Source organism: Patagioenas fasciata, chromosome 2, assembly GCF_037038585.1.
Source record: "Patagioenas fasciata isolate bPatFas1 chromosome 2, bPatFas1.hap1, whole genome shotgun sequence".
NCBI classification, from domain to species: Eukaryota; Metazoa; Chordata; class Aves; order Columbiformes; family Columbidae; genus Patagioenas; species Patagioenas fasciata.
This window is the reverse complement of record NC_092521.1, coordinates 163,398,513-163,410,986: the sequence shown is the minus strand read 5'-3', so window position 1 is coordinate 163,410,986 and position 12,474 is coordinate 163,398,513. Positions and strand designations below refer to the sequence as shown.

The window sequence follows — 12,474 nt, the reverse complement described above, 5'->3', positions numbered from 1 at the left end:
CCCTTTTCATACAGTAATTTTACATTAGTTTTTACAGCTATCCATGTTGTTTAGAGCAGAGAGAAGAAGGTGTTTTGTTCTGTTGTGTTTTTCATGCTTGGCTTAATTCATGTAAGTTGAAGAGATGTGGCAATTCTCACTTGTTTTTGTTCAGGTGAGAATTGGAAGTGTTTGGAGTGAAGCACCATCAACCCAGGATGGTCAGACCTCTCTGGTTTGGGTTAGGTTTTCAAACTGGTATTGGTTGAAGAGGCCTGGTTTTCAGATGTGGTGAACTGGCAGCTGTGGTTATTCAGCATCTCAGAAGCTTGGAGAGCTCTCATCAAGGTCCCAGGGCTTTGGGAGGCAGAGTTGGGCTTCCAACATCCTTCAGATTGTAGGGTGTGGAGGAGAAGAAAATGCCTAAAAGTCTTGACAGATATCTTGAAGATGGTATTTCCTATCCCAAAGGAAAATAAAAATTATGTTGCAGAAGCCTAAGACAGAGATTATAAAGAATTTCTATGTGATTTAAGAATCTGAACTTGACCCTTCTTTGCTCTTTAAATTTGGAATAGAACAGCTGGGGCATTTTTAGAGTTTGCATCATGTGGGCGAAGATGGGCTGATTTAAATCTGCCTTGCAGTCATGTTAGGCACATTGTTCATCCACTCCCAGAGCTGCATTTTCAAAAATGAGTTAGGAATCCAAATTACTGTGGCTTTCAATGAAGCTTAAGCTTGTGTGAATCTTGAGTTACTCCTTAGTTTGGATTTAGGATCCCAAGTGACTGAAAAACATAAGGATACTTCAGTCTATCTACAAAGTCTTTTTAGCTCTGATAATGAGTGATTCCTGCTTCGAATTCCAGTTTCAGTCCTTTCTGTTTTCCTTGATGTTCTACTAACCACATGAAAATAGATGAAGGGGTTCCTGATAATAGATAGCCAACAAGTTATTTGGTTTGTGTTGGTTGGTTGGGTTTTTAATTCTGATGGCTTTGTTCTTCTTGCTTTGCTTCTGTCACTAACCCTTGGTACTTCTTGTTTCAGCTGTTTCCAGTAGTAGGAGTAAAGACCAGTAAAGACAAAGCAGGATGAAAAGATGGCTGACTTCTTGTTACCACCGGGTACTAACAGCTTCCACCGGTTCACGCCTGAATCCTTGGCTGCTATTGAGAAACGAATTGCGGAGAAGCTTGCAAGGAATGCAAAGCAGGAATATAGAGAGCAGCTGGGCGAAGAGGAGAAACCTCAGCCTCAGTTTGATTTGCAAGCTTGCAAGAAGCTGCCGGATATCTATGGGACTGTTCCTCCAGAGCTCATTGGAGAGCCATTGGAGGACCTTGACCCTTTCTACAATGATCGTAAGGTGAGCACCAACCAGACCTCCTTTGCTTTTGCTAAAGCATAAACACCGTCTCTATTTTGAGGGCTCTGGTTGTTATCTTTTTACAGCCTGTAAAAATGTTTTTTTCCAGACTAAGGATCAGAGTTTTGTCACAAGAAAGGCTCCCAGAAAACATCTAAGCAGGGGGCCAGAGAGGGATAAAAAACATAATTAAAATTTGGGTGTGTTTTGATAACCTTGGGTATGAATACACAGTGTCTGAAAAGAGCAGAGAAGTAGCTGAGCTAACTGAAGCAGAGGTTTTTATCTACCCTATCTTGCCTACTGCATGAGCCTTGACTCTTCACAGGTCTGGTTATCTCTTAAGCCCCTTAATGTGAAGGACTTCTGGGTGACTTGAGCCTTGTGCTAGCACTCTACACAAGAGCAGGAGACACCTCCACAACTGTTCCTGGAGAGCGGTGGTTCTTTGCCTGCTGAGGGGTAGTTCAGCTTCATTTAAGATGACCAAAATAGAGCTGAAGGGAGACGTGAGCAGCTTGTGCAATGCTGCTGCTTTACGGGAGGGTGAGGTTCACCCCAAGTGAGCATCACCTGATGAGGAATCACGTGCAGGCTGGACCAAAGCCACAACAGCACAAACAGCTTCTGTCAAAAGACTGTTGACAGCCAAGCTGGGCTGGTTGCTTACTACGGTTCATTCGCCTTTGCAAACATTTTGCAACAAAGGGAACAAAAGAAAGCTTCAAAACGCAGTGTATTTTTTAGGCAGCTTCCAGTTCTTTCAGGTACTGGTATTCTGATTTTTGCTGTGTTATTTCCTGTAAATAATAAATCCATATGATCATGATAATACTTCTATTAAAGCAGTGTAGGAACAGGTGCAATGAATGCCTAGTGAAGGATAGGGGCAAACAGATTACTTACCTGGAAGGGCCAGAATTAACTTACCTTGAAATTTGGTGGTTATTCCAAGGCACAAGCAGGAAGATATAGATTTGCAGCTTTACTGTCATGAAAGTCCTAGGCTCAAGGAGGGTGAGTTGCTTATAGTTTATCTATTGAGTGTCCTGATGTTGTCCCTGAGTGAATATTAGTTCCTCCATGCATAGTGGGGCATCTTCAGAGCTCTGTAAATTGGACCAGCATCCAATTCACTTTTGCTTTGGATATAAGATAACTTGGAGTATCAGTTTGTCTGCCCATGTTAACCTGAGTGCGATGACCTGAGTGCCAAGGTCAGGTTCTGCTGCGGAGCTGTGACCTGTGCAGCTTCTTACTTGGTGAAACAACAGGCATTGACTGAGAGAAACAAAGTGCTCAAGGTAGGAAAGATTGGGTAACAACACAGTAAGGTTCCCAGCACCTGGGAAGAAGAGCATCATAAAAGTCCCTCCAGTACATTTTAGTCTCCAGATAACTGTTTTATTTTTAAAGGTGATCCCACTCTCCTTCCAGCCCTGTGATGGGAGTTACGGCACAGGACCCTGTAAGGAGTGAAGGAATTAAAAATAGTTGGGATATTGTAATAGGACAGGCAACAGGTCCAATGAGAGGGTCTTAGACAAAACTTTTCACTTGAGTGAAAAGGAATTTGGGGTTCTTGGGAGGGAGTGGGGAAGGAGTATGAGATACAGGCAGGAATTTCCCAATGAGACGTGGGCTGGGAAAAACTGAGCATAAATGCAAATACTGAATGTTCTCATTTTCTGTTTTGTTTTCCAGACATTTATAGTACTGAACAAAGGGAAGACAATCTTTCGATTTAGTGCCACTCCTGCCTTGTATATACTTAGTCCTTTCCATCCAATCAGAAGAGCAGCAATTAAAATTTTGGTACATTCATATCCTTTCTGTTGATTTCCCTCCTTGTGTATTTTATCTGGTTTTGAAACACAGATGGATGGAAGTCAGAAACCATTTGATTTCATTAAGCTGTTTTAAATCTTTTGGCTGAATTTGCTTGCACGAGCAGAAATGCACTTGGATTTTTGTTTTGTTTTATATTGTTATGTGAGCTGTGAAAACTACCATATTATACTGCTGGCTTCAGATAATGTGAACTGCACTGGAGAGTCTTGGTGAGTTTACTCAGGACTAGAAGGTGTGAAGGTGTTTGGTAAAGAGTCAGTGGAAGAAACTGGCTGTTGAACCTCAGAAAGGAAGGGAACCAGGAGGCTGGAGCACACCTGGAGAAACCTGTGCTGATGGAGAGCTTTGCTATTGAGCTCTTAAGCAACTTCTCCCATGAGACTCTGTGGCATCGTATGCAGATGGAATTTAAATTTGAACTGCCTCAGAACTGATTTTTTTTCTTATGCTCTCTCTTTTTTTAATGTGGCCACAGAAACATTGTATTCTGACATAGTCACATCTCTCTGGAAGACCGAACTGACCCAAGTGTTCAGCTTTGTGTGAACATTACTAAAAACACACCTTCTTCATGAGTTGCGTTCTTTCTCTGCAGTGCACATGGGAGACCTGGCAGTGATAATTCAAAGACTCCATGTGCTGCTGTGATGATCGTGTAATGGTTTAGTGATGGAAATCCCCCATCTGCAACGCTCATGGCCACCAGAGAGAACTAGTACTGATCAGGTAGCATCTTAGAGTTGTAGGTTTATTATCAAATTTCAGGGGAAACAGTAGAGAAAGAAGCAAGATTCCCCGTGGGGAAAAATTCACGTAGTGGGAAAAAAAAATATAGGTAGTAAGAGAAAAAAAAGGTGAAGCGTCTAGTAACAATAACTCTGTGCAAAAATGAATATGCGTTATGAGCCAAGACACTAGTATGGTTACTAAGTGCAGTGTATTACCATAGAATTTTGCAGAGAGATTTGCTTATGGACCAGGTTATGCATGCAAGAAGCACAGTTACATCAGCACAGCCTTGCTGAAGTTAATTGAGGTCAATGAATTTGCACAGGTATGACTAAGAGAAGAATTTGAAAACTGAGCTTCTTAGAAAAAGGCATCTATCTGTGAATATTTGCTACAGCTTTGAAGGTCTCTTTTATCTTCTGCTCACTTTATTCTATGCTGACTAGTGAAGCCAAGACATCACAGGTGTGTGTAGTACACAGGAACTACATGCTCTTGGTATCAGTCAACCAAGTATGCAAGAAATCTTCTCACGTTACTTTGAAAGATAAAGAGTACAGAGGAGTGAATTTGAAAGATATGTCAGGAGCAGAAATATGGTCAATAAGAGGTGTAAAATTTTGGGAGTGGAAGGTCAAAATGCAGGCAGCATTTTAGTTCCAGAAAGACCCAGGTTATCACCTTGTGTTGATAACGTCAGGAAATCCAGCGGCTCAATCTTTGGCAAGCACAGGCAGGAGGCAACAGCTCCAGTCCCAGTGAAACAGCGGTGAAGTTCCTGCATCAGGCACTGATTTGTTTTCTGTCGATAAAGTCCTTTCACATCAACCTGAAACACAAAGGCCAACTGGCTGAGCAGGCAGTCGATATCCCAGGCAGAAAGGAGCCTGAATTGGCGAGTACTCAAGCAGATAATATCACAGACACGAATCTGGGAATCAGATCTGTTGTCTTGCGTGAGTGTAATCAAGCAGTCTTTATTTTCCCCTGGGCAGAAGCTGAAAAAGAGCATTAACAAATGGTGCCCTGTCACATAAGTGTCGGAAGCAACTTCTCTAGTAGATGCCATATTTCCATTTCCAGCCATTGAGTGTACCTTGAAGGCCAACAGTAGAACAGAATAGAGAGGGTGGAGTAAAACCAACCTATATAGAAGCTTTGGGGGTCATGTTTCTTGGTTACTTAGCTGTATATGGAGTTCTTCCTCTGAGACTTCAGGCAGGATTGATCCTATCTGTTCCCTGCTCATCTAGCCACACCTCACTGGTTTACTCATTCAAAAATAGACCCTTCCAAGGGAAAAAACATCTGTGACCTACTGGTAATGTGAATTATTTCGATGAGCAACATACCTCTAAACCTCTTCTAGTTATATCTTCTCTTCAGAGTCTAGGAGGCCTCAAGAAGGGACCATGGCCCAGGTGGCTGCCCAGAACAAGGTCCTGGTCTATTTCTGTCACAGAGGACATGGGCAGTGTAGGTCTGCATCCCACTGGATGAACACTTTTTGACTTCTACATCATTATTAGCTATTATTAACATATTAATAGATGGAGATAGTAAATAAATAAGATTAAACCACTACTAACACTTCATTGAATACCATATGCTTAAGAGACTCCTCTTCATTGTTCTTGTCTGCAAGCCAAGGACCATCCTCCAAGCAGTTTGCTGCCCTGTATAAAATCCATAGCAGTTGCTATTCCTAGTTTTTCTAGGTATTGTTGATAGTTGCTCTCAGTTTGTCACTGATCCAGAATGGGGTTTTGGACAAAATTACTTGCCTGAATGCTAGAATTATGGATTCTGGCCCATCAAAACAACAAACAAACAAGCAAACAAAAACTTAAAGAATTTCTAGTTCATAGTTTCTGCTTGCAACTTTCCTCCCATCTGATTTTACACACTTTCCTCTGTAAGAGAAAATAAGACCTTGTGAAACAGCAATTATATGTACTATTGATTGGGACTAACCTTTGCTTGCATGTATTACATGTAATTTGGCAACGATCACTTAAAGAGCTTCTAGTATTCAGTCTGCTAATTAACAATTATCCATCATAATGAAGTCTAGAATAGAAGTATGCTGTGTTTCACTCAATATCTTTGTGCCAAAAGTTAAATTGTATAACTTTTATAATCAGTTTGCTTAAAGCCTACTCTATAACTTCAAATTTGAAATAATAGGTTTAATTAATTGCAGAAAGGAACCTGATTAGCTTATTATATTGGGTTTGTGATCCATAACAGAGTCCAACTGATGCTTCTGGATGAGTTAGCCATGCCAACTCATGGATCAGTACACTTTCAAAAACTGGAATTTACAGCAGTTCTAAGATAGGCAGCAGATGATGATACTAATATAGATTATCTCAATTTCATCTCCTTTACTTTGTTGTTTCTGAGTAGATCCTCATCACAGACTTTTTCTAATGCAAACAATTGCGTTAGAATTCAGGAAGGAATGCTAATTTTCATTCTGTAGGAATTTCCGTTTTCTTTCTTTCAACGCAGGTCTCTGACTTCGGTGCATAACCAGCTGAAATGTTTCTGTCTTTTTTTGTTCTGTTTAATTTTCAGCTTGGTCATGAAACTATTTGAATTCACAGTGCATTTGATGTCCCAAAGCTGATCCCTTACATTTTTCAACCTCTATTCTCTGGTATATTCTCTTTGGTGTTTCAATAAGAAGGCGATGACACCTGCCTATGAAGGAGAATCTGGGAAAGCTGTTAGATTCAGCTCGTAGCACAAGAAAACAAGGATGTATAAATCAGACCAGTGGTTCTAAAATGGGTGGTTATAGAGGGATTTCCTTGCTTGGAATTCAGTTGGAGGACAAAATTTATTTTGGCTTGGCCTAAAGATACCCCTCTGTTTTACAGTTGTTGCTTTCATAGCATTTGATGGTAAGCTTACAACGTAATTGTGTTAGCCAGATGAACACACCTTTTGGATATGCATCTCAGGCTGACTTGAGAAAATGTGGCTCGATATCTGATCTCCTTCCCAGTCCTTCAGCAGGAGGTGTTGGCCCCAGAAGTGGAAAATTTTGTGAGCTCAGCAGTCCCTTTGAGTTCAATTACTACCTTCTGCAATGGAGCTGGGGAATAGGCAGGTTGGTTACTACCAATTTAACCTCATATTTGCTTATGTGGCCCATCGGAAAACATTCCGCTCTGTATTCAGCAGAGATTTTGGCTCTGTGAAAGGACAATTTTTGTAGAAACATTTCAGAACATACCTTTTAATTATATTCCTTGATCGCTATTCTTAAACAAAAATCACCACCAATGAGATCACTAGAGGGGTGAAACAAAAAACCCCACACTTTGATTTTTTTTTCCTGAAGAAAGCGAAAGAAATTTACATTTGTATTCTACTGTTCTTCCTTGAGATGGGTTCCAACCTATTGACTGAGGTGTAGGCTGTTTGCCTTATCTTCTCTCCACTTAATCAGTTAAACTTTCTCCAGTAGTACACGACCTTTTATTTATGCAGGAGAATCCTTTCATGTTTTGCCATTTTTTTTTTTTTTTACAGAAAGAGGCATGTGATTTTAGGACAGCAGTTCAATGGACTATGTTTTCAATTTCAGGAATTTGGTTTAGGGTGCTCCTTTTCATATTTATGGCCTCAGCTTAGCAGCTAAGTGCATGGACTATACACTTGGGAGGTTCATTTTAGTCTCCAATTAAGGAAAACTGGTGCCTCAGCTGAGGCAGTTGGCTTTGCAGAACAAGACTCTGTATTTGCCAGGAGAGTTTGCAGACCAAGCCTTAAAATCAGTGCTCTGAAACCCATATTAGCTTTTGGTGAAACTTTATACTGAAAGCGAGACCTCAAACCCATTAGAGAGATTACAAAGACTGGATTTATAACTTACCCTACTGCCTCAGAAATATTTCAGGATGCAAAATAATGGGGATTTGCAGACACAGGTTTTTCTGTAGATACTTAAATGAGACTAATCCCTCTTTTCATGCAAAGTTGTGCACCTACGCATGCTGTCATCTGACCAACACAGCTGTAAATTTGGGGTATTGTGTTTTCAGAAGACTGCAGAGTCAGTATGTTTGTTTGCTGTATAAAGTTATGTGTAAAAGATGCAGGCAAAAAAAAATAAAACAGGGAAGATTTCATCATTTTTTTATGATTATTTGTTTCCTCATGCACTTTAAAAGAAATGTCTATAGTGCTTTTTAAGCATTGTGCAAATTATGAGTAAGCTGTCACATCTTGTGTGAAATGACAAAAGTTTATGAAGTCTTATATGTGTTGTTTTCCTTAACTCAGTTATTTACATTGTTCAGTATGTTTATTATGTGCACTATTTTAACGAATTGCGTATTCATGGCACAATCAGAGACTCCGTCATGGAATAAATATGTTGAGTAAGTATCCTTGCTATTTTACAGCTGCCCTGTCTTTATCTCGTCCTTCCTCTTCCATTTGTTACGTTTTCCTTTTTATTTGCTTTGCTGTTGTCTAATTTCTTTCCATTAACACTGACCATAGCATCTGTCCTGACAAAGTATTTTGCCAGGTGTTTCTTGTTTATGAAAACTCCCTTACTAAGTCAACTAACAATTTTTAGACTACCAAGCTCATACTAAATGCTAAATGCACCTGCTCTGCTACCTCTGAATGAAATCACATATGAGAAGAACTCAATTTGAAACTGTCCAGACTTCCACAGTTCCCATGCAAGAGATTCAGTGGTCCGACACATTAGAATAGGCTGATGGAGTTTAAATTGAATTATTTCAGAAAATACTTCCTGGGTGTACATAGTTCTGTCCTTAAATTGAAACTTACTGGAGACAAGTTTCTTTTGGACTGAGCGTGTCATGAGAACTGTTCGCCTGTAATCAGTGGTAGGCATAATACTTATGAGCAAGCATAAAATTGTCTGAGAACACTTCTATTAATGTCTTTATAGCTTTCAGACCTTCAGAAAAAATAGCAAAGATATCAGTTGAAGGGTTTGGTTTGGTTTGGCTTTTTATTTTTTCCTTAGTTATTATTATATTTTTATATTAAGGGAGACTGGCGGGCTTCAGAAAACCCATTCCATTTCTTTAAGTTGCTTTAAAATATTCCTGTTAGAAACAGATACCAGATGCACAAGCTAATCAACGTACAGTGCATTAAACAATTATTTTGGCTCATTGAACCAATCAGAACACACTTTTTATTTCTGACTGACATATGATAAACACAGCCATCTGCTGCTCCATAGCCTGGTGGTTGGTCTACTCAGGGCTGTGAGGAAAGACAGTAAAGTGCCCTTATTTTGGGTTTCATAAAATCATGCAGGGCACTTCTTCTAGGCCATAAATTACTAATTATAGGTAGTGCTGAACTAAATATTTCATCTGATCACAATAACATCCTAATCCCAGGATGTTTCATGTATTTCTGTATAGTGTACTATCCTCAAGTATGTCTGTGACTTTCCTTTTCCCCTCACGTTGTCCTTTTCTTATTGAAAACTGTCACACATAACCATAGCCATGATGTATTCATGGACATCTCACCCATGTGTGTCAAAATTAGGTCTACAGCTGGGAATTTGAACATGCTGAAGGAAAACACCCAAGTCCTTGTTGTGTCTTCCATAGTCAGGAGAATGTGGGTGATGTTATCAGTGCACCAAGTTGGGGCATCCAAGAAACTTAGAGCAGAAATGCAAATGGACCCATGTAGGATGGAGTAAATATTTTCCCTTCCATGTTTCCCTTCCTATGTCCCCTCATACCTCTCAGCTTTTCCTCCTCAAGTGCAGAGAATGAAATCAAAGACAAGTACTTTCAAGGAGCAAAATAACCCAGTGAACTGTAATTCAAATTGATTAATATTGGATTTGGAAAAGAGACATTTAATCCATTTTGTTCTGCTGTTCCAGAGACTCACAGGGGATACAGGAGTAACCTTGTGCAAATATTTGTCCTAGATCTTCCTTTAAAACATTTTCTATTTTGGAAAAAGAAATAAATTCAATTTACCACATTTTTTTTTTTTTTAATCCTGATTTCTGCTGTTAAAGAAGCTGTTCAATTCCTGGAGGACTTTGCCCGATCCATTTAGAATTAGATGATGATTATACAATCAATTAAACCATCTGACATGCTGAATAAATACAAGTGCTTTATCATTTTAATGAGCTTATGTACCATTAAGTATTTTTTCTAGTTCTTTGCAGGGGTTTTCTGCATGTATTACTAAATACACATGCTTAAAGAGACTGTCACATGAGTGACCTATATTTGAAATATCAGAGCAAAACTAAACAGGAGCCAGGAAAAATCAGACAGAGGGTAATACATAGGTGTATGGTCAGAGAAGAGATGTGAGAAATTTTTAATGCTCACTGTTGCACAAAACTAGTCCTGCTGATCAATGCTTTAAGATGGAGCATGCTGAGGTTTTATAATGTATGTAGTGAGCTCTGCTGTGTGACATGGTGGCAGCAGGGCGTGAGATTTGCCACTACCTGTATGTGTGCCCACTTGCAGATCAGTGGGATACATCTAAGAGAAAACCTTTCCTTTTTATGTATAGTGCATAAGTTCTTGATATTATCAACTTTATTTGCTTACACCTTTTGTTTTTGCTAAACAGGAATCCCAACTCTTATTTTTTTTCTGCGTGTGATGGCACCATCATAGCTACTGGTGTTTAGGGGCTGAACAGAAAACCCAGGCTAGTGTTTCTAGTGAAAACCCTGACATCCTGACTTACGAGATTTATGTTCTGTGGGATTTTAGGTGTGTGTTTGTCTCTAACGGCTTTGGTATCATCTGCATCTTCAATTGGAGAAAAGGGGTAGGGAGTGCCAGTGGTGGATACTAAACATTTATTATTTTGGTTAAGATATGACCTAGAATAGCTGTCTTGGGTAGAAACATTTAAAAATAGGTGTTGTATGCCCTGAGGTATGTCTCTAATGGTAGGTAGAGCCCTGAATGAATACAGATCTGAATGTTATAGGTCAGATACATTACTGTCCTCCATAGAGCATTTACTAAATTTTATGACAAGTATCATGTTTACTACAAAAGGTGAGATGTATGTTCTATCCAAGATCATCACAGTAAAGAGGCTGTCAGTAGTAAACAGCTTATCTTCCTAAGGAAAAAAAACGCCCTCGTGTCTCTTTTACTGTCAAGAAGGTCAAAATTACTACGTGTAGTATTCGGATGGGAGTTGTTTTCCTCTTTTTCAGTGAGAGCATTCTGTTGTTTAATTCCGAGGGCTGGCGTGATTTCCTGTGGATAGTGGAACACTAGGGAAAGAATACCCTTTTTAGCTAATAAAACCAAGTGGTGACTTTTGTTTTCAACTCACTGTCCTTCAGAATGTTCTGAGCAGGAAGAGATGAGAGGTATGAATGAAACAACCTCCCTCCTTCAAATCAGAGAAACAATGAGGAATGTGGCATAATCCATTCCTCTTTAACTGGCAGTTACAGGCAGAGCTTCAGAAGTCCCATAGCACAGCTTAGAAATGTAGTATTCATGCCTGAGTGGGGCTTCATCAAGGTATTCCCTATGGAGAAAATTATCCTCCCTCTGTCATTAGTACTTTCCCATTTCTTACATATTCCTTGGTCCACACATGAAGCTGCTCATCATGATTCAGGTGAACAACCCCAACGAGAAGGGCAGGACTGTCTCAAACAAGTAGGATTGGGTTGACTGTGCTTCTGCTGTTCTTGCCATTTCCCACTTGTTAATGTCCTTGCTTATCTTGGCTGCTTTGTTCCCCAGGTACACTTTCACTGGCATTTACACTTTTGAGTCATTGATAAAAATACTGGCGAGAGGATTTTGCATGACAGAATTCACCTTCCTTCGAGACCCGTGGAACTGGCTGGATTTCAGTGTTATTGTTATGGCGTAAGTAGCACTCCTCTATATTTTTCAAGACCGCAATATACAATAGAACTTAAAAAAATACCTAGCTGTTCTCTTATTTTATTTTTTTTCCACTCAAACTGTACTGAAAATGAGAAAATGCTGAAGTGCATTAGGATGGAGGGGTTTTTTTCCTGAGTAGTTTCAGAGGAAGAAGTCAGAGGAATTCTCAGTTCTGTTCTTTCAATTCACTAGATTATTAGGGGGAAATTATTTACTTTCTCTATGCTCCACAGAGAGAGCTGTTTGTAAAGTATCTTTAATAATACTTGCCTATCTAATGTAGTTTTGGGAACATTCAGACCCCTGAAGAGTAAGTGTTATGTGACTGAGTACCCATGTATTTAAATCCCTATTTATACTTTACCTGTCTCTAACAGCACCAAAGCTGTTTTTCTGTTCTTCACTTCATAAATCCTCTTCACCCTGAAAGTAATTACTATTTTCCTACAATAGAGCATTAATTTAAAGGCCTCTGAAACTTGTTAAGTATCTCTTGGAAATAGAAATCTGGCCCCAAGATGACATTCCCCTTCAGCTGTATAGTTTTACCTAGATTGTTAGAGTTCACTCAGGACATGAGGGGTTCTTGTGCTATGGAGATGCTGATGGATTTGTGGCATC

The 12,474-nt window shown here is 39.6% G+C and overlaps 1 protein-coding gene across 7 annotated transcripts in view; it reads left to right on the top strand.

The window, feature by feature from the left end:
• Positions 1 to 12,474, top strand: part of SCN5A (sodium voltage-gated channel alpha subunit 5) — a 216,986-nt gene that overhangs the window by 40,488 nt on the left and 164,024 nt on the right. For 6 of the 7 annotated variants that reach the window (XM_071805346.1, XM_071805345.1, XM_071805344.1 and 3 more), the window contains exons 1-2: positions 8,241 to 8,325; positions 11,704 to 11,832. In XM_071805346.1, coding sequence (XP_071661447.1) covers positions 8,246 to 8,325; positions 11,704 to 11,832 — 209 coding nt within the window. In that variant the 5' untranslated portion in view covers positions 8,241 to 8,245. Of the gene's footprint in view, positions 1 to 1,032; positions 1,352 to 3,055; positions 3,175 to 8,235; positions 8,326 to 11,703; positions 11,833 to 12,474 lie in introns of those variants that run through there. The other variant, XM_071805348.1, reaches the window with a different exon arrangement.